Source organism: Protopterus annectens, chromosome 1.part1, assembly GCF_019279795.1.
Source record: "Protopterus annectens isolate FY-2018-M chromosome 1.part1, PAN1.0, whole genome shotgun sequence".
Classification (NCBI taxonomy): domain Eukaryota; kingdom Metazoa; phylum Chordata; order Ceratodontiformes; family Protopteridae; genus Protopterus; species Protopterus annectens.
The window spans coordinates 815,479,880-815,506,557 of record NC_056726.1 but is presented as its reverse complement, the minus strand read 5'-3'; the positions used below and the strand labels follow the sequence as shown (position 1 = coordinate 815,506,557).

General features: G+C 44.3%; 1 protein-coding gene across 1 annotated transcript in view; it reads right to left on the bottom strand.

The window, feature by feature from the left end:
• TLN1 (talin 1) overlaps window positions 1–26,678 on the bottom strand; it is a 3,443,760-nt gene that overhangs the window by 1,536,662 nt on the left and 1,880,420 nt on the right. The window contains exons 24-25 of the mRNA XM_044078439.1: window positions 22,955–23,121; window positions 20,814–20,942 (exon numbers count right to left, since the gene is read on the bottom strand). Of these exons, the coding sequence (XP_043934374.1) occupies window positions 20,814–20,942; window positions 22,955–23,121 (296 nt within the window). The remainder of the gene's footprint in view (window positions 1–20,813; window positions 20,943–22,954; window positions 23,122–26,678) is intronic.

The following is a 26,678-nucleotide window of genomic DNA, read 5'->3' as shown; positions in this document are numbered from 1 at the left end:
GTTTTGGGCTAGGGTTGACATAGGATTTGGGGAGAAAGAAGGAGATTTATCAAGTCATAACTGCCCCCTTCAGATGACTCCGCCCTAAGGGTCCCCAGGACTCCTCTTCTGGTCAGCTTGCCATTTTCTTCTAAGCATGACTTTTCCTCACTGCCTATTTCCCTTTTTCCTGTCTCCAATATGGAGCAGCTTTTAGTGGGGCAACTCCTGCAGTATGCTTGGGAGAGCAGGTGAAAATGCTGTCCCAATAACTGAATAACCATCTACTTTTCATCCATTTTTTTACGTCTGTTCAGCTGGAATCCAAAGAGCAGCTCCTTGTAAAATGAAACAGCTCACTATTTGCATACTCTAGCAGGCACTGTGTTCTCAGCCATGTACTTCTCCACATATAATGGACACTGGCCTACATAATGCACATCAGAGTACCTATCAACCTTGTAGAACAGACTGCATTAAATAACCATGTTTTCTCTTATGGCTTTATCCTGTGCCACCTTCAGCTTGTCCTTAGGTTATGAAAAGTATGTCCTTTGGAACAGGAACATATAAAAGTGTGGCAATTTAAAACTCTGTAGACCACAATGACAGCTATGCAGATTTTCTTTCCAGCAGATCAAGCATCCTACTTTCCCTGATATTGAGGACTGGATTTTTGGCTGAAACCCTTGAGTATCTCTAGCTGTCCATGGACAACATAAGCTAGATAGTACCAGTTGTGTGCACTTACCATAAATGTAGATGTTTGAGTGTATTCACTGTGGCAGTCATTACATTTGGGTAATCTGCTGGCAGATTGCCCTCAGTCGGTCTGAATATATATATATATATATATATATATATATATATATATATATATATATACACAAAATAAACAGCAATATATGTAAATGCACTTTTAGAAACAAACTTTACCTTCATCTAAAAGCAAATACACCACAAAGGCATTAGAATATAGTGAAGAAAAGAGAAGTTATAGAAAAGGGGGATGGCGGGTGGGTAACCCGGACTGCAACAGTGAATACACTCAAACATCTACATTTACGGTAAGTGTACACAACTGTACTATGTTCACCGTGTTTCACTGTTGCAGTCATTACATTTGGGTAGAATCCCAAAGCTATGGATTGGAGGATGGAACTAAATAGCATTAGGAGTGGCTGTAAGGCCCTGCAGAACTGCAGTGGCAAAGCCTGCCCTGGATTTGGAGAAGAGAGGCAAATGATAATGCTTTGTGAAGGTATGAACATAGTTCCAAGTAGCAGCTTCTAGAATATCTTTGGTTGGAACTCCTCTGAGAATGGCTGCTGAGGTAGAAACAGCCCTGGTGGAATGTGACCAGATTCCCTTGGGCACAGGTTTACCGTGGTGCAAGTAGCAGAAATGAATGCAGTGGCTTATCCACATAGAAATAGTCTGCTATGATATAGCCTTCCCCTCTGATCCTGAAGCAAATGCCACCAGTAGTTGTTCAGACTTTCTTATAGATATGGCCCTGTTTAAGTAGAATCTTAGTTGTCTCTGTACTTGCAATGAATGCAGAATCCGCTCCCCCTTATTCTGTGGATTTGAGTAAAATGTTGGCAGGTTAATAGTTTGGTTAAGAGCCACACTGGATACCACCTTAGGCATAAAGGAAGGATTGGTCCTGAGGGACACCCTGTCCGGTAAAAATGTAATAAAAGGCTCCACAGCCATGAGAGCCTGTAGCTCTGAAACCCTTCTTGCTGAAGTGATTGCCAAAAGGAAAGCTGTTTTCCAAGATAAAAATTTTATATCCGCAGTAGCTGCTGGTTCAAAAGGAGGCAGGGTGAGTTTTTCCAGCACAAAATTGAGGTACCATGCAGGAGTTGGTGATCTTCTGGGAGGCTTTAAATTTTTGGCCCCTCTAAGATACTGTTTTAGCAGAGGATGAGAAAAGATGGGAGGCTCCGTGTTGTAATGAGCCAAGACGGCAGAGGCAGGGATTTTTATTGAAGAAAAAGATAGGCCCTTGTCAAGCATCTCAGTAAAGTATTGTAAAATCTGAGGGATATTTGGTTTTGCTGTGTCCATTCCTTGTGCTAGGTTCCAAGCACAGAATCTCTTCCATTTATCACCATAACATTCTCTAGTACTAGGCCTTCTGGCTTCCAAAATGACATACATCACAGATTTACTGAGAGGTGTTGTTTGAATAATTAAATGATCAGCCATGCTGCAAGGTTCAGAGTTTGGAGCAGTGTGTGCAGAATTTTATTGTTCTACTGAGACAGTAGATGAGGTATTTGAGGCAAGTACCAAGGAGGTACATGAGACATATTCCTTAGAATTGGGTACCAGTGCTGGCGAGGCCAGTCCAGAGCAATTAGGATAATTTTTGTTTTTTCCTGTCTGACCTTTAGTAAGACCCTTGAGAGAAGAGGCAGAGGGGGAAAGGCATAGACTGATGGGTTTTTCCAACTGAAGAATAGGGCATCCACTTTACATGCTTGTCTGTGATAAGTCCTTTGTCCAGATGATAATTTTGGGGAGAGGCAAATAGATCTATGTCTGGGCTCCCCTATTTCTGTGTTACCATGCTGAAGATTTGCGGATCCAGTTTCCACTCGTGCGGGTCCATAAGATTTCTGCTTAGGTCATCTGCCAGAGTATTTTGTTTTCCTGGCAGGAACTGAGCTTGAAAATGTACTTGGCATGTCAAGGCTATGTTCCACAATGCCATGGCTAGTCTGCAAAGGGGGTAGGAATGTGTACTCCCCTGCTTGTTTATGTACCACATAACCGTGGTGTTGCCCATCTTTATCAGTAGTTGTCCTGGATGAAGTAAGTCCTTGAAGGCTATCAGAGCATTCTGAACAGCTAGCATCTCTTTCTGGTTGATATGCAGATACATTTGTTTTGGGCTCCATATGCCCTGAATGCATCTCCCCGCCAAGTGCCCCCCCCCCAAGCATAGTCTGATGCGTCTGTAGTTAGGGTTTGGGTGGCAGGTGGTACAGTGAATGACAGTCCCTTGTTTTGGTGACATGTCTCTGCCCACCAAAGAAACTCCTGTTGTAAGCAAGGAATGAGAGGAATCATTGTTTCCAGACTGTGAATGTTGACTCCATAAACTTTTTAGGTACCACTGAAGTTTCCTCATGTGCAGTCTTGCATATGGAATTAGTAGAATGCAGGATGACATGAATCCCAAAGCCTGCAGAATTTGTCTTGCAGATAACTGGGTTTTTGTTGCCATCTGTTTGAAGAATGTTGTCAGTTGTCTTTGTCTGGCGTAAGGTCAGCCATCTGGGCAGTTGTATTCAAGCTTGCACCCAAGAATGTAATTATTCGAGAGGGTACCAGCTGTGATTTCTTTTCGCTTATTGTGTATCCTAGGGCATGTTAGAAGCCTTTTTACAAACTCCAGATGTTGAAGAAGAATGTCCTTGTTCTCTGCTTGAATGAGACAGTCGTCCAGGTAAGGATAAATTTGTATGCTTCTTTGTCTGCACAATGCAATTACTGGTGCCAGGCACTTTGTGAAGACCCTGGGCACAAGTAGATAAGCCAAAGGGCAGTGCAGAGAATTGGTAATGCAAAAAACCTGCTTTGAAGCGGAGGTATCTTCTGCACAATTCCCTTATTGGGATATGCAGGTATGCCTCTTAAGTCTAGAGTCACTAACCAAGCTTTCCTGCCCAGCATAGGCAGTAGCTGTTGTAAAGTCAGCATTTTGAATTTTGGAATGTCCAGGAACGTATTCAAAATCGATAAGTCCAGTACTGGACGCCAGGCATTGTCTTTTCTGGGTACCAGGAACAGTCTTGAACAAAAACCTTGTCCTTTTTCCTGTTCTGGTACTGGTTAAATAGCCCCCATATCCATGAGGGACGTAACTTGTTTCTGAGCCTCTGCCCATTTGATTTTGTGGCAGATCTGGCCAACCGTTTGGAAATGGCAAAGTATGGAAATGAAATCTGTACCCCTGGGATACTTATGTTCAATACCCACTTGTCCTGGGTAACTAACTGCCAATTTTGAGCATGAAGTGCTAATTTTCCCCCCAAGGGGGCTGCCAAAAGATAAGTGCTTGGTGAAGGTAGAGGGAAGACATTGAGACTGCTTACTGTAGGGTTGTGCTTTGTTTCCTCCAGATTTGGAGGTGGAGGCACCCCATTGCTTTGACCTGTAAGAACCCTGTGATTGGTATCTAGAGCCTTTTGAGCGCCTGGATTTGCCTTGAGAGGCACTGTTGGACACAGGAAAGATCCAATTTTAGTAGGCCAGTGCCAAATGAACCTGGGTGGCTGCACTTGTAAGAAATCTTTTACAGTTTGCATAGATTTAGCTTTGTCTTCCATTTTCTTTAAAACCTCTTCTGCCTTATTACCAAACAGAGTATCATGCTGTAAAGAGGCATCCAACAATTTAGCTTTAACATGATCAGGCAGATTTTGCTCCTTGAGCCAGTCATGCCTTCTAATCACAGCCCCAGTAACTGCGGCCCTGCAAGAGGCCTAGAGAATCAAAACCATATTGCAAAGTATGCTTTCCAACCTGCTCTGCTGCATGCAATAATTCCTGTAATTCTTTATTTTCCGCACAATCAGAAATCAACATAATTTTCTGTTTCAATAAGCCCATAACATGCGGTTGATATTTAAGCATATGAAACTGACAGTTTAAAGCCATAATTGCCAAGTTGCAGATGTATAAACCTTCTTTCCCCATCTATCCAGCGCCCTGGAATCTCCATCAGAGGGGGTAGGATTTTTGGCTGTACAGGCCTTTACACCTTTGGGACCCCGTGAGATGGTTTCAGGATCAGCAGCAGGATTTTTGAATAGAAATTTGTGAGAGTCAGGAACCCTGTAATACCGGTCTGGCTTACTAGGAGTCAGAGGCAGGGAATCATGGAGCCATGCTTGATTCCGAAAACACATCAACAACGTCTAATACAGAAGGTATAGCCAAAGGCCTATGCTGAAGGAGGAGGAGGAAATCCCTAAGCCTCTTTTTTGATTCAGAGAAATCCTGACTCTCCCAATGAAAATGTTCCCTTAAAGTATGCAAGGTTTCTCCAAAAGAATAATCCTCAGGAGGAGATGCAGATGGGATGGATTCTTCTGCATCTGAATCCTCATAGGATGGAATAGAAAATTCCTGATCAGAAGAAATGGAAACCTGATCTGAAGAGTCATAATCAGTGTCTTGCCTAGGGCTCTTAGCAGGGGGGGGGGTTGGGAACCCCTGATCAAGGTAATTAAGTCCTCAGCCATTTTAATCATCTGTTTTTTTTAGGCATAGGGGGCTTGAGCACATGGCTCATGCGTCAGTTTTCTTAGACTTAGATGTTTTTGATCTTGTTTTTGAAGCTGGCATTGGTTTTATATAAAAATGTTGAGGCCTGAAAACACCCTCAGAAGCCGGTGCCTGCTCAGCAGCTCCGGACCCATCCAAGGGAGAGACATCCGCTGGTTCAATACTCTGAGAATCTCGCGGCATACCGGACTCCGCATGGGTCTCAGTAGAGCCCTGTGACTCAAAATTAGCGGGTATCAGGGGCTGCAAAAGTGCCTCACTGAGTACCGACGAACTGGCTTAGGAGAAGCTTAGTCATCGGTTTTGGACCTCGATGGTCTGTCTTTTTCTTTGCGTTTTTTGTGAACTCCGGTAGTTGGATTGCTAACTGACATTTCAGGGTAATTAAATCTTGATCCAAAATATTTTGAAGCAAAAATATACAGACGCTTAATAGTGCGTTGGTTAAATCTAGCACATAACTGACAGCAAGGCACATTATGATCTGGGCCTAGGCAAGGAATACAGTACAAATGAAAATCCTTATGAGGTATTTGCTTCGCACAACTAATGCAATTATAGACTTTTACCGACATCAGTAAGGAGCAAGAAAAAGTTTCCCCAATGGGGTACTTAGCTTTAGTTGAAGACTTCGGTTCTGAAACTCAAATGCGAAAATTTCAGGAGTTGGCCAACCGGCACTTGTGAACTGCTTCTGCTTTGGGCATCGCATGACAAGAAAGACTGAATAAAATGGCATCGGCTGCATGTTTTATACCCCTGACAATCTGATGTCATGGAGGAGGAGACAGCAACCGACGCAGGACCCAAGACTTTGTTATTCAGGCCGAATGAGGGCAACCTGCCAGAAGATTACCCAAATGTAATGACTGCAACAGTGAAAAGCGAAGATCATCAGCAACTGTGTTACTATACAAAGAATTATTAGGAGTATATGACCTTGCAGACACTGTCAATTTTCTTGTGAGCATGGAGTTGGGAATCCAGCCCAAAGAAAATACTGGAGAATACATCCTCCAAAATGTCAATACTCATAATTTAGGCTCAGGCTGTCCCAGACTACCACTCAAAGAAATCCTTCATTCTACCAGGTGCCTTCAAATGAAAGATCCTCTACTAGGGATGTAAAAGATAAGATGTCTTCTTTGCCCAACCTGCAGGAAAGGGGGAGAGAGGTGGCATATCTACTTAGTATAAGCCATCTGCCTCCAAATCCAAATAATCAAAATCTTCAGGAAGGATGCTTCCTTCTACTTCTTTTGCTGGAAACCCTGTAACAGGGCTGGATCTGTAGCAGACTGCAGGTTCTTAAGGAATTACATGCAGTCTTGTGTCAGACTTCTTCAGATTCTGGGGAAGAGGAATTGGTCACGGGAGCAGCAGAAGGCCCAACAAGCATTATCTGAGGAAAACGGTGGATGTCTGAGGTTTGGGCATCTTGAACCTACTTCTAAGGGAAGAAGCCACCTTCAAAGTAAACAGTCATGAGCACCTACCACGGACTCACCTACAAGTCAGAACAACCTCACAAACAAGAATACACAGTATGCTGACTTTTTCCTCATCAGAAAATGGGCATCAGAAACTACAGTTGTGTACACTTACCATAAATATAGATGTTAGTGTGTCTTCACTATTGCAGTCATCACATTTGGGTTATTCTTGGTGGGGTAGCCCTCGGCCGGCGTGAATATCAGAGACTTAGTATTTCTGGGTCAGTTGCTGTCGCTTGAAGACAGATGTCAGTTCGTCAGTGGTATAAAGGAAGGCAGCCGACGCTATTACATCAGTTTTTCTTGCCATAACCAGTCAGCAGCCCCCAAAAGTAGGACGACAGGCTCTGGTGGCAGGACCACACCAGTGGAAAAAAAAAACTAATATCCCTTTGTAAGGAAAGGAGAAAGTACAGTTGTGTACACTTACAATAATTGTAGATGTTCCAGTGTATTCACTGTTGCAGTCATCACATTTGTGTTATCTGCTTGCAGTAGCCCTCAGTCAGCCTGATTGAAGTCTTGGGTCTTGCGTCGGTTGCTGTTCCATCTTCCATGACGTCAGGTCGTTGGGGGTATAAAGCATGCAGTCGATGCCATTACATCAGTTTTTCTTGCCCCAGGTGCCCCCATAATGGGAAGCAATTGTATACACATGAGGTTACACCTCCAACAAAAAAGCAAATACACCAAAAAGCTTTAAATATAGTAAGCAAGAACAGAGATATAGCCAACAGAAGTCAGGGGGATGGAGGGAGGGTAACTAGGACTGCAACAATAAATACATTCAAACATCTACATTTATGGTAAGTGTACACAACTGTACTATGTTCTTTGCGTTTCACTGTTGCAATCACATTTGGGTAGATTCCCCAAAGCTAAGGATGGGTGGAGGAAATTAGAATAGCATTAGGACCAGTTATAAGGCCCTGCAAGACTGCAGTGGCAAAGCGGCCATGGATTTAGAGAAAATTGGCAAATGGTAATGCTTGGTGAAGGTATGTACAGAACTCCAGGTAGCAGCTTCTAGGATGTCCCTGGTAGGGACACCTCTGAGAAAGGCTGTAGAGGTAGATGCAGCTCTGGTAGAATGTGGTCTAATCCCCTGTGGGGTGGGGTAGGCTATGGTGCTTATAGCAGAAATTAATGCAATGGCCTATCCACTTAGAAATGGTTTGCTTTGAAATGACCTTCCTCTCTGCCCCCTTGCAGCAAATGCAACCAGCAGCTTTTCAGATTTCCTGAGACGTTTAGTCCTGTCCAAATAAAATATAAGCTGTCTGTGCACATCTAGGGAGTATAGAATTCTCTCCCCTTTGTTCTGTGGATTAGAAAAGGTCGGCAAATTAATGGACTGATTAAGGGCCACACTGGATACCACCTTGGGCATGAAGGAGAGATTGGTCAGGAGGGACACCCTATCAGCATGAAAAATGATGAAAGGTTCCACTGCCATGAGGGCCTGTAATTCAGACACCCTTCTAGCTGAAGTGATGGCTAAAAGGAAGGCTGTTTTCCAAGAAAGGAATTTCAACTCTGCATTTGCAGATGGCTCAAAAGGAGGGAGAGTGAGTTTTTCAAATACAAAGTTAAGGTCCCAGGCTGGGGTAGGAGCTCTTCTGGGTGGTCTTCAGTTTCTGGCCCCTCTGAGGAACTGCTTCAGCAGTGGATGAGAGAAGAGGGGTGGTTCTGTGTTGTAATGAGCTGAAATGGCTGAGGCATGAATTTTGATGGAGGAAAAGGAAAGGCCCTTGTGCAATATCTCAGTTAAGTATTGAAGAATCTGAGGCAAATTGGGTGCTACTCTGTCCATCCCCTGAGTTTGGTTCCAGGAACAGAATCTTTTCCATTTTTCAGCATAGGATTTTCTAGTACTAGGCCTCCTTGCCTCCAAAATGACATCCAACACTTGCTTACTGAGGGATGGTAACGGAGAGATCAGTTAATTAGCCAGGCTGCCAGGTTCAGGATTTGAAGCTGTGGGTGCAGAATCTGGCCCTCCTGCTGAGACAGCAGGACAGGGGTCGGAGGCAGGTGCCATGGTGCTAGCAGTGGCACACTGCGCAAAAGGGGGTACCAGTGTTGGCGTGGTCAGTCTGGTGCAATCAGTATCGTCCTTGGTTTGTCCTGTTTGATCTTTAGTAGTACCTTGGAGAGAAGAGGCAGAGGTGGAAAGGCATAAACTGATAGGTTTTACCAGGTGAAGGACAGGGCATCCACTTTCCAAGCTTGGTTGTGGAGAGTCCTTGTGCAGAATTTTTTCAATTGGTAGTTCTGGGGGGAAGCAAACAAGTCTATATCTGGGCTCCCCCTATTTGTTTCTCAACATGCTGAAAATCCTTGGTTCCAGTTTCCACTCGTGTGGGTCCATGAGATTTCTGCTTAGTTCGCCCGCCAGTGTGTTTAGCTTTCCAGGCAGGAATTGAGCCTGTAGGTGCATTTGGTAGCTCAAGGCTGTGCTCCTCAGAGCCATAGCTGGTCTGCAGAGAGGGTACGAGTGGGTTCCTCCCTGCTTGTTTATGTATCACATAACCGTGGTGTTGTCCGTCTTTACCATTTGTCCTGGAAGGATGTGACCCTTGAAGGCTGTCAGAGCATTCTGTACAGCTAACATTTCTTTCTGATTGATATGCACGTGCTTTTGACATGAGTTCCATTTGCCCTGAATGCACTTTCCTGCCAAGTGAGTCTGATGCGTCTGTTAGGGTTTGGGCGTCAGGGGGTAGAGTGAATGGCAGACTCTTGTTTTGGTGACAGGTGTCTGCCCACCAAAGGAACTATCCGTAGACAATGAATAATAGGAAGCATTGTTTCTAAATCCTGAGAACGCTGACACCATAGGCTTTTTAGATACCATTGTAGTTTCCCCATATGCAGTCTTGCATATAGAATTAGTAGAACACAGGAGGCCATGAACCCCAGGGCTTGCAGTATTTTCCTTGAAGATAGCTGAGTCTTTGTGGCTAGTAGTTTGCAGTAGGCAGTCAAATGAACTTGTTTTTCTGGCGTAAGAAAAGCCATCTGGGAAGTTGTGTTCAAGCTTGCTCCCAGGAATACAATTTGTTGGCAGGGTACAAGATGTGATTTCTTTTTGCTTATAGTGTACCCCAGGGAAGTTAGCAGTTTCTGTACAAACGCCAGATGATTCAATAGTATGTCCTGGTTCTCTATCTGAATTAGACAATTGTCCAGGTATGGATATATTTGGATATTTCTTTGCCTGCAAAATGCAATGACTGGAGCTAGGCACTTTGTGAATACCCTGGTCATAGTAGATAAGCCAAAGGGCAGTGCAGAGAACTGATGGTGCATGTATCCTGCTTTGAAGCGTAGGTATCTTCTGCAGGATTCCCTTATTGGGATGTGCAGGTAAGCTTCCTTTAAATTCAGTGTTGCTGACCAGTCATCTTTGCCTAGCATAGGAAGCAGCTGAAGAGTTAACATCTTGAATTTTGGAATCACCAAAAATGTATTTAGGATAGAGAGGTCCAGTATAGGACATCATGAGTTGTCTTTTATGGGTACCAGGAAAAGTCTTGAGTAGAAACCTTGTTCCTCTTCTAGGACAGGCTGAATAGCCCTTATGCTTAAGAGAGCAAGAATTTGCTTTTGAGCCGCCGCCCAATGATTTGGGAGTAGGTCTGGCCAACCGTTTGGGCTTGGTAAGGAGTGACAGAGGAATTTGTATCCTTGGTAAACTATATTTAAAACCCATTTGTCCTGGATAATGAGTTCCCAATTTTTTGCATGTCGGGCAATCTTTCCCCTAAGGGAAGTCAGTTGTGCAGAGCTTGGAAGATTTAAAGTTAAGTCATTGAGACAATTTACCATGGGGTTAGTCTTACACCTCCCTGCTTTGGAAGTGGGAACCCCCCACTGCTTAGCCCTGTGAGTACCTTGAGAATGAAGCTTGGGTGTTCTCTGCTGGTTCTGGGTTTGGACTGAAGGCCTGGAAGAGGCAGGAAAGGACCAGAGGGCCAATGCCTACTAAATCGGGGAGGCTGTACTTGCAGAAAAACTAACAGTTTTCATAGATTTAGCTTTTTCCTCCATCTTTTTAAGTACTACTTCTGCTGTATTGTCAAACAGGCGGTCTTGGTTTATGGAAGCATACAGCAATTTAGCTTTAACATGATCTGGCAAAGATTGCTCCTTAAGCCAAGCATGCCTTCTAAGTACAGACCCAGTGACAGCAGCCCTGCAAGATGCCTCTAGTGAATCAAAATCACATTGCAAAGTATGTTTTCCAACTTGTTCAGCAGAATGCATTAAATCCTATAATTTTTTATTTTCAGCAGTCAGGAATCAACATCAATTTGTTTAAGAAATCCAATATTATGCTGCTGATACTTCAACATAAGAAACTGGTAGTTTAAGGCCCTAATGGCCAAGGTTGCCGAAGTGTATACCCTTCTTACTCCATCTATCCATCACCCCGGAATCTCTATCACAGGGGGTAGGATTTTGGGCAATAGTAGCCTTAATGCCCTTGGGTCCCTGTGAAATGGTCTCGGGATCTGCAGTAGGATTTTTAAAAAGGAACTTGAGAGAGTCAGGAACCCTGTAATATCTATCAGGTTTTCTGGGAGCAGGAGGTAAAGAATCAGGGGCCAAGCTAGATTCCGAAAAGGCATCATCAACAATGTCCAGTACAGGGGGGATAGCTAAAGGCCTGTGTTGGGGCAGGAGTAAAAAATCCCTAAGCCTATTTTTAGAGTCAGAGTAATCTTGGCTTTCCCAGCGAAAATGCTCCCCAAGAGTATGCAAGGTTTCAGCAAAAGAGAAATCTTCTGGAGGGGAAGCAGACAGAATAGAGTCCTCTGCATCAGAATCCTCAAAGGTAGATAAGGGTACATCCTGGTCAGACGAAAAGTACAGTTTTGTACCTACCATAAATGTAGATGTCCGATAGGCATGCATCTGCAGTCCTTACAAATGGGTTGTCCTGTCGTCAGGCAGCCCTTCGGTCGGCTGGATTCCAAAGTCTGGGTCTGGCCTCGGCTGGTGTCGCACTTCACCCGACGTCATAGCTGCAGTTCCTCGGGTATAAAGGCATCAGCCGACGCCATTTTCCTCAGTGTTTCTTGCCCCAGATGCCAGGTGCCCTCTAGGAAGGCTAAATTTGGATAAATTCAAATGGTTCCAAATAGTAGAGAGCAAACAAAAAATAAGCATGTATGTACATATATACAAACAAATACACCATAATAGATTCCCCAGCTAGCTACAAGATGGGCAAATACCCTAGGAGTACCACAGAGGGGAAGGAGGGTGGGTAATCCTGACTGCAGATGCATGCCTATCGGACATCTACATTTATGGTAGGTACAAAACTGTACTATGTCCTTCAAGGATGCATCTGCAGTCCTTACAAATGGGTAGAATACCATAGCCAAACTGGGGGAGGAGGAGAAATAAGATTATGGTGTAGTTAAGATCCCTTGCAAAACAGCAGTGGCAAAACCTGCTCGGGATCTGGAGTATAAAGATAAATTATAATGCTTGGCAAATGTATGCACGGAGCTCCAAGTAGCAGCCTCTAAAATGTCTTTGGTAGCCACTCCTCGTAAAAAAGCTGTGGTAGTGGCTGTAGCCCTTGTAGAGTGAGGCCTGATGTTCTCTGGAGTTTTCTTCCCATGGTAGGAATAACAAAATCTAATGCAATTTCCTATCCACTTAGAGATTGTCTGTTTTGAAATTGCTTTTCCTTCCATTCCTGTTGCATATGCTACCAGTAACTGGTCAGTTTTTCTATTGCTCTTGGTCCTGTCCAGGTAGTAACGTAATTGTCTATGTACATCCAAGGTATGCAACAGTCTTTCTCCCCTGTTCTGTGGGTTGGGGAAGAATGTAGGTAGGTGGATAGCTTGATTTAAAGATACCCTGGAGACCACCTTTGGCATAAAAGTAGGATTAGTTCTCATGGACACTCTACCTTGATGGAAGATCAGGAAGGGCTGTACTGCCATTAATGCCTGCAGCTCAGATACCCTTCTTGCTGAAGTGATTGCAAGCAGGAAAGCAGTTTTCCATGATAAGTACTGTAATTCTGCTGTTGCTGCTGGCTCGAAAGGAGGGAGTGTCAACTTTTCTAGCACAAAGTTCAAGTCCCATGCTGGCAATGGTGGCTTCCTAGGTGGTTTTACATTTTTAATTCCTCTCAGAAACTGCCTGAGCAGAGGATGTGAGAAGCCCGGAGGATCCAAGTTGTATTCTGCTGAAATAGCTGATGCATGAATCTTAATGGAAGAATAGGACAGGCTGTTGTGAAAGAGCTCTGCCAAGTATTCCAGGATGTTAGCTATGTTTACCAGTGACACATTCTCTCCTTTTGCAGTACTCCAAATGAGATATCTTTTCCATTTTGCTGAATAATTTTTTCTTGTTGAGGGTCTGCGAGCCTCCAAGATAATGTCTTTAACCCTTTGAGATAAATCTGGGTTATTTGGTCTTATGTAATGTTCCAGGCAGCCAGCTGCAGTGTTTTCAGGTTTGGAAGCAGGGTTTTGAAGTTGTTCTGTGTTAACAGCAAGGGAACTAGGGGCAGAGGCCATATTTGTTCCCGAGACATACTCCTCAGTAATGGGTACCAGTGTTGCCTTGGCCAGTCTGGAGCTATCAGGATGATCCTTGGACGGTCTTCTTTGATATTCAATAGCACCTTGTGCATCAAAGGAAGAGGTGGGAATGCATATGCTGTCAGGTTTTTGCAACTGAAAGATAGGGAGTCCACTTTCCAAGCCAGTGGGTGGTACGTCCTTGTGCAGAATTTTTTCAGTTTATGATTGCATGGGGATGCAAATAAGTATTTCTGGTAGTCCCCATTTCCCTGTAATGGTTTTGAAGATGTCCGGATGCAGCATCCATTCGTGGGCATCCGTGGTAGTTCTGCTTAGGATGTCTGCTAGTATACTTTCTTTTCCTGGCACAAAAATTGCTTGTAACTGAATGTTGAAGCTCAGTGCCACATTCCAGAGGTCCACTGTTGTGATGGTCTGGCTTGGTTGAGTGCTGTGGAAGGACTGTCCCTTGTTTGATTGACAGGCCTGAGCCCACCATTGGAATTTTTGCTTCAGGCATGGAATTATTGGAATTTGGGTTTCTAGGCTGTGCTTGTGCTGAGACCATAAATTCCTTAGATACCACTGTAACTTTCTCATATGTAGTCTGGCATGTGGAATCAATATTATGCAGGATGCCATGTAACCGAGAGCTTGCAGGACTTTTCTTGCTGTTAGCTGGTTCAGCTTTGTTAATGCCATGAAGTAGAAAGGGAGTTGCTCCTGTTTTTCTACTGTCAGAAATGCCATTTGTTTTGATGTGTCCAGATCTGCACCCAAGAAGGTTATCCTTTGGGATAGTATCAGCCTTGACTTTTTTATATTGACTGTGTATCCCAGAGCTTGTAGTAGATGAATGACCCTTTGCAAATCTTTTGTTAATTTGTTTTTGTTGTCTGCTTGTAACAGGCAGTCGCCCAGGTAAGGGTAAATTTGAATTCCCTTAAGTCTGCAATGAGCAATTACTGATGCCAGGCATTTCGTGAATACTCTGGGTGCAGTAGATAAGCCAAAGGGCAATGCTGAGTATTGATAATGCTCTGATCCTGCAAGAAATCTGAGGTATCTTCTGCAATTTGGTCGTATTGGGACGTGCAGGTATGCCTCCTTGAGATCTAGAGTTACCAGCCAAGACTCCTTGCCCAGCATGGGAAGAAGCTGCTGTAGGGTCAGCATTTTGAATTTTGGAACAATGAGGTATGTGTTTAAAGCGGACAGGTCGAGAATAGGTCTCCATTGGTTTTCTTTTCTTGGTACCAGGAAGAGTCTGGAGTAAAATCCTTGTCCTTGTTCCATAGATGGTACCCTTTCTACAGCTCTCATCCTTAGTAAGTGAGTTATTTGTTCTAGAGCTTCTGTCTTCTGATTTGGAGGTAGGTTTGGCATTCCTCTCTTCCTTGGTAGAGTATCGAAGTGAAACCTGTAACCTTGGTCTATTGTCTGTAAAATCCATTTGTCTCCTGTGATGTAATGCCAGTTTGCTGAAAATAAGGCTAGCTTCCCGCCCAAGGGTGCCTCTAGTTGTTCCCTGGTAGGCAGTGCCAGAGCCAAGTCACTGTGATTGTCCTGTGGAAGTGGTGGTGGCTGGATCTGTGGCTGTACCTTGCTGGTTGTTAGCCTGCCACTGACGTCCCCTGTAGGCACCTCTGGATTGACCCCTGCCTCTTGAGCGTCTATTTCTGCCTCTCGGAGCTCTGGAGGTGTCTGGAAAGGACCAATTCTTGGAAGGCCAGTTCCTGCTAAACCTTGGAGGCTGGACCTGCAAGAAATCCTTGACTGTCTGTACAGATTTTGCTTTCTCTTCCACCTTCTTCAGTACCTGCTGAGCAGGGGAGCCAAACAAATTGAGCTTATCCATGGGAGCATCTAGGAGCTTTGATTTAACATGGTCTGGTAAGGACTGCTCTTTTAACCATGCATGTCTTCTGATCACTGTGCCAGTCATGGCTGATCTAAAGGAAGCCTCCAGTGCATCATAGCCGCATTTTAAGGAATGATTACTGACCTGCTGAATGTTATGTACCATTTCCTGTACAGATTTTTTGTCTAATGGTTCATCCGAGGACAGATTTTTAGTTAACTGGTCTAACAAATTCCTGATACTGAATCATGTGGAATTGACAGTTCAAGGCCCTAGCTGAAAGAGTAGCAGAAGTGTAAACTTTTTTCCCCATCTCTCTAAGGCCCTAGATTCCCTTTCAGAGGGGAGGGGGTTTTTGGTAGAGGTAGCTGCTACAGCCTTGGGTCCCTGGGAGATAGTTTCGGGATCTGCAAAAGGGGCCTTATACAAATGATAATGTGGGTCCGGAACCCTGTAGTACCTATCGGGCTTAGCAGGGGCCGGAGGAAGAGAATCAGGAGCAGTACAAGCATCATTAAAAGCATCATCCACAACAGTAAGTACTGGAGGAATGGCTAAAGGCCTATGCTGTGGCAAATGCAAAAAGGTTCTAAGCCTTTTCCTAGAGTCTGAAAAATCCTGGCCCTGCCATTGAAATTGTTCCCTCATAGCATGCAAGGTTTCCCCAAAAGAAAATTCCTCAGGCAGAAGGAATGGACTCTTCTGCATCAGAGTCCTCATAAGGAGAAAAAGGGCCCTCTGGGGGGTTTGAATTATCTGATTCATCAGAGGAGCCATCTGAAGAAACTGACTCAGGGGGCTCTACTCTAGTCCTCTTCTCTGGAGGTGGGTGACAGGCCCTGTCTGGATGTGGTTGGGATCCGCGGATCAAAGAAATGAGAGCCTCTGCTAGACTAAGCATTTGTGAACTAGAACTAGGCCTGTGAGAGGGGGTCTTAGCAGGCACCGTTTTGGTAGTTTTTGCTGCTTTAGCCCTGGCAAAGGCCTTAATCGACATGGATGCAGGAGGCCTAGCAGCTCCACGTGCAGGGGTAGAAATATCCAAAGGGATAGTATCAGATAAATCCTGTGAACCTGCAACAGCAGGTGGGATTTCAGTAGCAGATTCAGCCGGGCTGGATGAGGCCTCGGTAAGTGGCAAGCTTTCGGCCGAAGGAAGAACCGTGGACTCGGTTTCAGCCGAAACAGAGACACTCGTGGTTGGCTTAACCGCGGACTGCGAGTGTCGGTCCTTTTCCTTGCGCTTTTTAGAAATTTGCGTAGTCGGAGTATCAGACGGCATAATGTAAGCAAAAGCGGAGCCGAAAAACTCTTCAGCAAATTCCGACCGACGTCTAAGCGTCCGTCGGTTGAAAGAAGCACAGGCTAGACAAGCTGCTACATCGTGGTCTGGGCCTAAGCAAGGTAAGCAGTAAGAGTGGAAATCTTTATGAGGTATTTGTTTCCCACAATTTAAACAGTTATTCACTTTTTCTGACATCGGCTGAGGCAAGAAAGAGTCCCCAACGGGGTACTTAGCTTTTTAGAAGTCTTCGGTACTTGTAGTAGTAATCTCTGGTTCTGACCGACCGGCACTTGCGAACAGCTTCTGCTTTGGGCGCCACGCGGCAAGAAAGACTGAGGAAAATGGCGTCGGCTGATGCCTTTATACCCGAGGAACTGCAGCTATGACGTCGGGTGAAGTGCGACACCAGCCGAGGCCAGACCCAGACTTTGGAATCCGGCCGACCGAAGGGCTGCCTGACGACAGGACAACCCATTTGTAAGGACTGCAGATGCATCCTTGAAGGACATCAGAAATTTTAGAATCCTGATCAGAAGAATCATAAGCAAACTCAGTCCTAGGTCTCTTAGAGGGGGAAGGTTGGCTTTCCCTGATTAAAGTAATAAGATCTTCAGCCACTCTTATCATTTGTTTTTTAGGCACAGAGGCCTGACCATGTGGTCTGGGCGCCGGTTTTCTAGGCATGGATCAAGTTTTTGGCCTTGAAGATGGCGTTGGTTCAATATGCAAGCCAGTTGGCCTGAATACACCCTCAGAAGCCGGTGCCTGCACAGCGGCTCTGGACCCATCCAAGGTAGAGACAGCCGCAGGCTCCACAGTTGAAGCATCTCGCGGCATACTGGACTCCGAATGGGTCTCAGTAGAGGCCTGCGAATCTGAAGTAGCAGGTATCCGAGGCTGTGAAAGTACCTCTCTGAGTACCGGCGGACTGGCGACTAGCTTAGGAGAAGCATTGGCGGCAGCTTTGGACCTATGCAGTCTGTGTGTCTTTATTTTTGCTTTTTTTGGGATGTCAGTAGTCGGGTGGTTACCAAAGCCATATCTGGATAATTGAACAGAGTACCAAAATATTTAGAAGTGTAACTATACAGACGACGAACAGTCTGTTGTTTAAATAAGGCACAAAACCAACAGCGAGGTACGTCGTGGTCAGGGCCTAGGCAAGGAATGCAGTACGAATGAAAATCTTTATGAGGTATTTGCTTTCCACAAGAAATACAATTATTGACTTTTACTGACATCGGTAAGGAGCAAGTAAAAGTTTCCCCAACGGGATACTTAGCTTTAGATGACTTCGGTTCAGAAACCCGAAAACGAAAATTTCAGGAGTCGGCCGGACCAGCACTTGTGAACTGCTTCTGCTTCGGGCACCGCATGGCAAGGAAGACTGATGTAATGGCGTTGGCTGCATGTTTTATACCCCTGACGTCATGGAAGAAGGGACAGCATCCGACACAGGCCCCAAGACTTTGCTAATCAGGCCGGCTGAGGGCTACTGCAAGCAGATAACCCAAATGTAATGACTGCAACAGTGAAACACAAAGAACATCTTTGTTTCTCTGGTGTTAGGCATGCCATCTGGGATGCTGTGTCCAGACTTGCTCCCAGGAAGATAATCCTTTTGGTGGGTACCTGTTTGTATTTCTTTTCGTTGACTGTGTAACCCTAAGGAGGTTAGTAGGTTCTTTACAAAGGCCAGCTCTTTGAGCAGCTTTTCCTGGCTGTCTGTCTGAATAAGGCAGTTGTCTAAGTAGGGGTAAAATCTGAATACTTCTTTTGTCTAGAAAAAGCAATGGCCGGAGCCAGGCATTTTGTGAAAACTCTGGGAGCAGTAGATAAGCCAAAGGGAAGTGCAGGGAACTGAAAGTGTTGAAATCCTGCCCTGAAACAAAGATATTTTTTGCAGGACTCCCTGATGGGAATGTGGAGGTAGGGCTCTTAGGTCCAGGGTGACTAGCCAGGCTTCCTTGGACAGCATGGGTAGCAGCTGCTGGTAGGTGAGCATTTTAAATTTTTGGATCACCAGGAAGGTGTTTAGAAAGGATAGATAGAGGATGGGGTGCGCCAGGTGCCCTCTTTTCTGGGTACCAGAAAAAGTCTGGTGTAGAAGCCTTGGCCTATCTGCTCTGCAGGAACATGTTCTACTGCTCCCAAGGAGATCAGGGTATGGATTTGCTTTTGAGCCTCTGCCCACTGATTTGTTGGTAGATCTGGAAACCTTTTGGGGGTTGAAAGGGTGTGGAAGGAGAATTTGTACCCCTGAGACACAATGTTCAGAACCCATTGATCCTTGGTAATGGTGGCACAGGTGCTTGAGTGAAAGGACAGTTTTCCTCCTAGGGGTATGTGATGGTGGGCAAAGGCGAGGTTGGGAATCATTGTCAGTTTTTACCATAAAGGGGTGGCTTAGAACTTCCTGGTTTTGAAGTGGAGGCAGTCGACTGCTTAGATCTCTGCAACCCATGGGACTGCTGTCCTTGGAGGTCTGTTTCCAAGGGGCCTCTGTAAACGGAAATATCTGGCTACAATAAGGGCCCAAAGACGAATAGTTCTGGCATTAAACAAAGCACAGAACTGACGTTGTGGTCTGGGCCTAAACAAGTGATGCAGTAGGAGTGTAAGTCCTGGTGTGGTATTTGCTTTCCACAGGCGAGACAATTAACTTTTTCTGACATCGGTTAGTCAAGAAAAAAGATCCTCAATGGGGTATTTAGCTTTCGAAGACTTCAACTTCAATTCGGAAACGAAATTCAGGTAGCGGCCAACTGGCACTCATGCGAACTGCTTCTGCTTCGGGCTCCACGGCAAGAAAAGCTGATGTAATGGCGTGAGCTGTCTTCCTTTATACCACTGATGACCTGATGTCAGTCTTCAAGTGACAGCAACCGACGCAGAAATGCTAAGTCTCTGCTATTCAGGCCGAGGGCTACCCAGCAGGGATAACCCAAATGTGATGACTGCAACAGTGAAATACAAAGAACATCCAGATGCCCATGGAGCTGCATCCAAATGAACTAGCATATGCAGGACTTCTGCTTGGGAGGGCATGCTTTTTTCCAACAGCAGTGCAGCCTTTTGGGAGCATCTCTTAGAGTAGGCATTCGGAACAAAGCTTGGAATGCACAGTAGTCTGTTGCTCCCCCCATCTCCCTTTTAATGTGGGTGATGCTTTCTGTTCTTCATACCTTGGCAAGGTACAAGTTCTTTTCTAATTTGAAAGGTACAGATGAATCTCCCTCTTATACCAAATGTTCTTAAGTCTAGGTGGAAAGCATCCTCCTGGCCAAGAGGAGGAAGGGACAAAAGCTTTGAAGGCTGTGGCAGAAGTCCCAAGAGTAACCTCAATACAGCAGAGAACAAAGCAAGGAACATCTGAGGGTTCTCTGTGGGTCACACCAGTTAAAAGTCCCTGCAAAAAAAGGGTTAAGTTCTAAAAACACAGCACCACATGGGTAAATACAAGATTTGTAAACCTCAATGTACTGCTCAGCTCCATCAAACTAAGTTGTCCATGGATCAGGTGATTATGGTCTTGAATGTATACAATGTATCTACTTTAGCAATTTAGCAGTATGAAAATAACCACTCTAGCAGACATCAGCAACAATAAGGAGTCCAGTGAAAAACAGCAAATTGGCAAACTTTTAAATTATACTTGGCAGTTAAGGTGTGTAACCTCACACCTCTCGACTCCTATGATTTAAGCACAGCACTGTAACTTTGGGCTTCAGATTTAGGCTTGTTCCTCTTAGATTTATTGATTTTGTGCATAAAGTTAGACCTGTTCAAACATACATGCGTTATTAAAGCAGCAAATTAAACTTGTAGTTAATGGTAAGGATTTGTGATATATATGCCAACTAATAACCTAAAACCCCCTTAATCTGAAAAAATGTCCTTTTTCTGACCTTCAGCGATTTCGAAAGGCAACATTAGAACTTCTAATGTTAAAAGTTTGAGAGGTTATTGTGCAGCCCCATAAAGCCATCCAAGCTAAGGCAGAGAATGAGCAACCTTCACAGTAAAGTTCACTACAAATGACTAATGATGTGCCAATCTGCAATTTCACTCATGTATCCCTTCAATACAACCACAATGCATTTAATGTTTTCCAGTTACAAAGCTACAGGTTCAGACTCACCAACAAGCTATTCTACACCTGCAGCCATTCAAACAAAATGGGCATGTGTGCTAGCACAACTTTAAAATCAGTGTGTTATTCTGAATTCAATAACTTAACGCCACTATTTACCCTCATCATGCCATCACTTCTACCAATCCATTTACGCGCAGTTACTAACCACACTAGAAATTCAGGCAGCACTTACCTCCAGCTTGGAGACCAACTTCTTCTTAATGGCATTCTGTGCTGCAGCATTGGTTGCCATTCGAAGACCTTCAGCTGCTTCTCTTAATTTCTGCTGCTGTTCTTCACTATCAGGATTTGCAGCTGCTTTCTGTAAAATGTCACAGAAATAATTAAAAGTTTACTTCTGTAGATTTATTTTTCTCCTTGTGTAACGTACCAACCCCACCTCCAACAAAAAACAGTACTAAATCTTCCAGCTCAGTCACTGTAGTAGGAATCCTAAAGGTTTACCTGAGCCTATTCTGAATGCAGAATACAAAAAGGATGCACAAAGCATGTTGTATGGGTTAGTCTGGGAGGCAGCATCATAGAGAGGATAGGTTGGAAGTTCTCCTCCATTACTTTCATGCTCAGTCATACTACCAATCGTTTAGCATGGTGAGTTACAGTTTAGTGAGAAGCTCTTACCTGCATCAGCACTACACTGATGCTCACTGCCATCCCTATCCATCAAAGGGAGCTGAAAGACAATACAACCCTGTCAAGCATTACTTTTAACTTTGAAAGGATCACTGCACCAAAAGGCTGGCTAAAGACATTGTTCTTGCATACACCTGAAGTTTGTATTTGTGAACAGCAAGATTTAAGTTTGCATAACAAAAAAGTACATCTTTTAGGTGGCACTACAGCCAGATAAACATGCAACGGTAATTTCAAATTTTTTCTACTCTCAAACAAATTACTACTCCTAGGGATAGACTGACATCAAAGTTTAGCAAGTTTCAGTACTACATTAGTGACAGCTAATCGTATTTTGTTACAATGACAGTGTTTCTCGGTTTAAGTAACTGAAAGCATGTTCTTGCATTATTTATCACAGTGGATTAGTACATGAACTACTTATCAAGATTAAAAACATTTCTTCATAACAGAATATTTGATAAAAAAAATTAATATCCAAGTTTATGTTCACAATAGCATATTTAATAGAAAACTGGATGTCATGTCCAAAATAGGTGGTCAGAAACATGTCTGTGCAAAGATCACAGACCTCAGAAAAAAGTCACAAACGCCATCACTAAATTACTTCCAGAATTTTGATATATTTTATAAAAATCTGTGCACAGGCAAATATTTAAGGCCATTAAAATGATAGGTCTAAATTTATCATTATGTTTATGCAGTACTCTCTGCTTTTTCCTCTACCTAGTTACAAGCAGGTCCTGCTTGCCACTGTTCAACAATAACTCTAGGAATGCACAGACTCGTGCGACTCTCACTGTGCATCATCAGATTAATAGTTAGCAATCAAACACAAGAGTATGGAATATAACACACTCATTACAAAAAGACATCTCAAGAAGTTGACAAATAATAAAAAATAAATTAAGTTTCTGCAGGAGTAAGGCCCCTCATGGACTCCCCTGTGAGCAGCTGCACCTCCCACGTTCCTGCCAAAGTCTTAAGATTACACAATCATGGGATACAGAAAAACTTCATTACCCCCCAAAGTTCCACATCAAAAAAACAATATAGCCACAATGTGTGACTATAGTAAATGACTAACCTGGTGCAACCAAGTACTGACATTAATTACCGAGTAGAATCAAATCATATTAAATACCCCCCACACTTCCAAATTCCCTTTGTAACCAAACTTTTTCAGTATTTTATTTTCAGTCATTTCACATGTGCAACCAGCAAGTGGATGTAGTATTTATGATATGCAAAGACCTACTCTCCAGTGCAGGAAGCAAAGTACTGAGGCAGGCTCCACCCTCTTTCAAATAAAGTTTCCCACCACACCACCAATGTAGCTAAACTGCAATCATCATTAGCTGAAAGAAAAAGATAAACTTTCAATTGTGGGTGAATTCTTACAGTCCCCTATCTTCAGCTTCTCTACAATTAGAAAATAAGAAATATGGCAGAGATGTGACATGCTGTCTCATCCCCCAAACCAATTCTTCCTCTTTTCACATGACAGACTCAAACACTGCCAGAAAGCAAACAACCAAAGGCATTTTAATTTAGCTCTTTGTACCCCAATATACCTATAATGATAAAAGAAAAATTCAGTGTTCATCTATCAAGAGCCAAACCATATAGTTCAGTTCTCCGAGCAACAGTAACCCCTTTACTTCTGAAGCTTATTCTTACCTTTGCTGCTTCTACCATCCTAGCTGTAGAATCCGCCAGCAATTTTGCTGCAGCAAGTAGTTTCCGTGAATTCTCCAGGTCAGATTCTCCCTCTGCATCAGCTTTTATCGCATTAACCAAGTCTGAGGTAGCCTGAGCCAGGATGCGAGCTTGGCGTACCATTTCACCTAAAATTAGAAAGATGCTGCAATGATTTCCACTCTGCTAAATGTTACAACTACACTCGCAAATAGCAAAAAATTCTGTACTTCTAAACAATGGCATGTTATCATACAATCCTTCCAAGTAAATATGTTCCAAGCAAAATTAGAAATTAAGTTTTGCAATCTGGTCCAAAGAAGCATGGAAGAGAATAGAAACACAGAACTCAGTTATACAACTGGAAACCTAAATCCAAATATAAAGGTAAGATGTGTAAAATCTTACCATAAAGCACAGATGTCCTTCTCTTCCATGTTGCAGTATTGCACTTGTGAGTTTACCTTTCTTCCTTTCCAGTTTGTCCGGCTAGGTTTCCAAAAGATTTTCAGTCTCTCTTGGTGCGTCAGACATCTGACGTGGCTGCAGGAACGTGGGCCATAAAAGTGACGTCTGCATGCACCAACCCTCAGAATATAGTAAAAGGCCCAGTCGGAGCCACTCCTGTAAGGACATAGCCTGTCCAATATCACCGTGGAGAGTAAGTGCAGTCATACAAGTAGGGAAGGAAAGATAAGAGGTAAAGGTAACATTTTACACAACTTTCATATGTCCTAGTATTCTACTTGTGGGTGAGTGCAAAAGCTCTCTTAGGATTGGGAGGTGGTCTAGATGAAGTTTCCAAGAATCCATGTAGAACAGCCCCGGCAAGCTCCACCCTGTCTCTGGAAATATGGTCCAGTTTGTAGTGTTTGGTGAAGGTTTGAACTGAGGACCAAGTGGCTGCCTCAAGTATGGAGTTGGTGCCCAGCCCTTTTAAGAAGGCTCCAGAAGAGGGCATTGCTCTTGTGGAGTGGGCCTTGACATTGGTCTTACCATGGTGTAGGTATCAGAAGGAAATGGCCTGGGATATCGAAGCCAAAATGGTCTGTTTGCTCACAGCTTTCCCCAAGGCCCTGGGGTGGAAGGAAACAAACAGATGATCTGATTTCCTAAAGGGTTTGGTTTTATGAAGATAAAACCTAAGTTGTCTGTGGACGTCTACGGAATGTAGCACTCTCTCACTATCCCCCTGTGGGTTAGGGAAGAAGGTGGGCAAGTGGCTGGGCTGGTTCAAGGATAGGTCAGTCACTACTTTGAGAATGAATGACAGGTTTGTCCTCATAGGTCACCCTGTCCAGGTGGAAGATTAGGAAAGGTGGTGTACAGCCATAAGAGCTTGCAATTCTGAAACCCTTCTGGCGAAGTCAGAGTTACCAGCAATACAGTTTTCCATGTGCAAAATTTTAAGGTGGCCTTGTCTGCTGGCTCAAAAGGGGCTAGAGTGCGTTTTTCTAGAACATACTTTAGGTCCCAGGGAAGGGGAAACAGTTTCCTGGGTGGTCTTAAGTGTAATACACTTTCAATGAAAACTTTGGAAGAGAGTCTGGATGCAACGAGTGGATCCAGGGGGAGGCAGGCAGAGACAGACAGGTGTGCCTTCAGAAATGAGTAAATCAACCCGGTCTGCATGAGTTCACAAAGGTATGACAGGATGACAGGCTTATCGCTTTCCAGTGGGTCCAACTGTGTTGTGACACCAAATAGAAAATCTTTTCCATTTAGCGAGATAGGATTTCCTTCTGTTGGGTTTCCTGGCCTCCTGTAGGACAGTGAGCATGTCCTTGTTATACAGATGTCTGAAGGGGATCAGAATCCTATAAGCCACAGGGTGAGGTGCATGGATTGCCAATGTGGGTGTATCTGAGTTCCCTTGTTCTGTGTGAGCAGGTCCACTGAAGGGGGTAACTTGTGGTGATTGCCCTTGGACAGGTGAAAAAGAAAAAGGAACAGTGCCTGTCTTGGCCAGTAGGGAGTCACCAGCAAGATTTTGGGAGAGTCCGGCTGAATTTTCACAAGACCCTTTGTATCAATGGGAAGGGAGGAACGCATACAGAAATTTCCCTTAAAGGTTATCGAGAAGGTATCTGTTGCCAATGCCTTGAGTCTGGTGTCCTGGTGCAGGATCCAGGAAGCTGCCTGTTTATGTAGGAGGCGAACAGATCTATCTATGGAATACTCCACCTGTGGACCATAGTCAGGAAAACATTTTGTTGCAACAAGCAATCATGGTTGTTTGAAATGGTTCTGCTTACATAATCTGCCTGGGAGCTGTGCAGGGATGGGATGTAGGCTGCCAGAAGGGTGCTCCCCTCTGCGGTAGCCAGTTCCCACGCCTGCAGAGCTAGTCTGCATAGAAGGGTAGGATTTGGTCCCTCCCTGCTTGTTGAGATACCACAGGACTGTGGTGTTGTCTGCAAATATCTGTAGAGGGCCCTCTCTAGGCACTTTTATGTGATCTTGTTTGTGTCTGTCCACAAACCTGTACTTTCCTTTTTCCCAGGGTTGCTCCCCAACCCAGGTCTGAGGCATCTGTGTACATGGTTTTGCAGGGAGAGGGTGTTTGCAGACGCAGTCCTAGTTTTGGGCTACCTGAGCCACCCATCATCTCAGTTCCTGATGCAAGCAGAGGAGCAGCGGGATCCTGAACTCTAGAGGGTGGGAGTGTTGGCTCCACACCGACCGGAGGTACCACTGAAGTTTCCTCATGTGCATCCTTGCTAGGGGCAATATGGGAATGGTAGCTGCCATGTAACCTAGAAGCCTCAGAAATTGTCTTGCAGTCAGTTCTGGTGATTGTAGAGCAGTAAGAAGGTGGTTTTGCAGGGATATCACCTTTTCTGCTGGAAGAAAGGTCTTCATGAGGTCTGTCCTGATCCTAAAACCTAGGAAGCCAATATCCTGCGTGGGTTTGAAGTGGAACTTTGGAAAGTTGATCATGAACTCTAGAGACTGTAGGATTACCAGAAGGTCCCAGGAGTGGCGGAGAAGAGTTTCCTAGTCTTTTGCCTGAATAAGGAGGTAGTCTAGGGTAAGGGAATAACTGGATTCCCTTTTCACTGCAGTAGGAGATGACTGGAGCAAGGCATTTTGTAAATATCCTGGGGGCAGTAGAAAGCCCAAAGGGCAAAGCACTGAACTGAAAAGTGAGATGAGCCCGCCAGGAATCTCGGGTATTTCTTGAACGCTGCCTTTACAGGTATGTGAAGGTAAGCATCTTTTATGTCCAGGGTTGCCATGAAACCCTGAGGGAGGATGAGTGGAAAGAGAGTAGGAAGGGTGAGCATCCTGAAAGTAGGAACTTTCAGGAAAGGTTTGAGGCATGAGAGGTCTAGAATCGGCCTCCATGGTCCTTCCTTTTTGGGTGCCAAAAAGATTCTGGAGTGGGATCCTTTTCTTTTTGCTTTTGTAGGAACTAGTTCTATAGTGCCTTGTAGTAGCAAGGTTTGCAAAACCTGATGGAGGAGGGGAAGTTGACTGGGAGGAGGCTGTGGTAATCCCGGTCTTGATGGGGGGGGGGGGGGGGTGATCCAGGACATGAAGTAGCTGTCCTGTATGATGAACCAAACAAGCAATGGAATTCTGTAGAAAAAAGTGAAAACCAATAAACAATAAAAGGCTCCAGAAAAACAGAGCACCAGATAAAAGCAGTCCAGAAATAGGTAGAAATGGTCCCTGTATGATGGACAAAACCCATTTGTCTGTG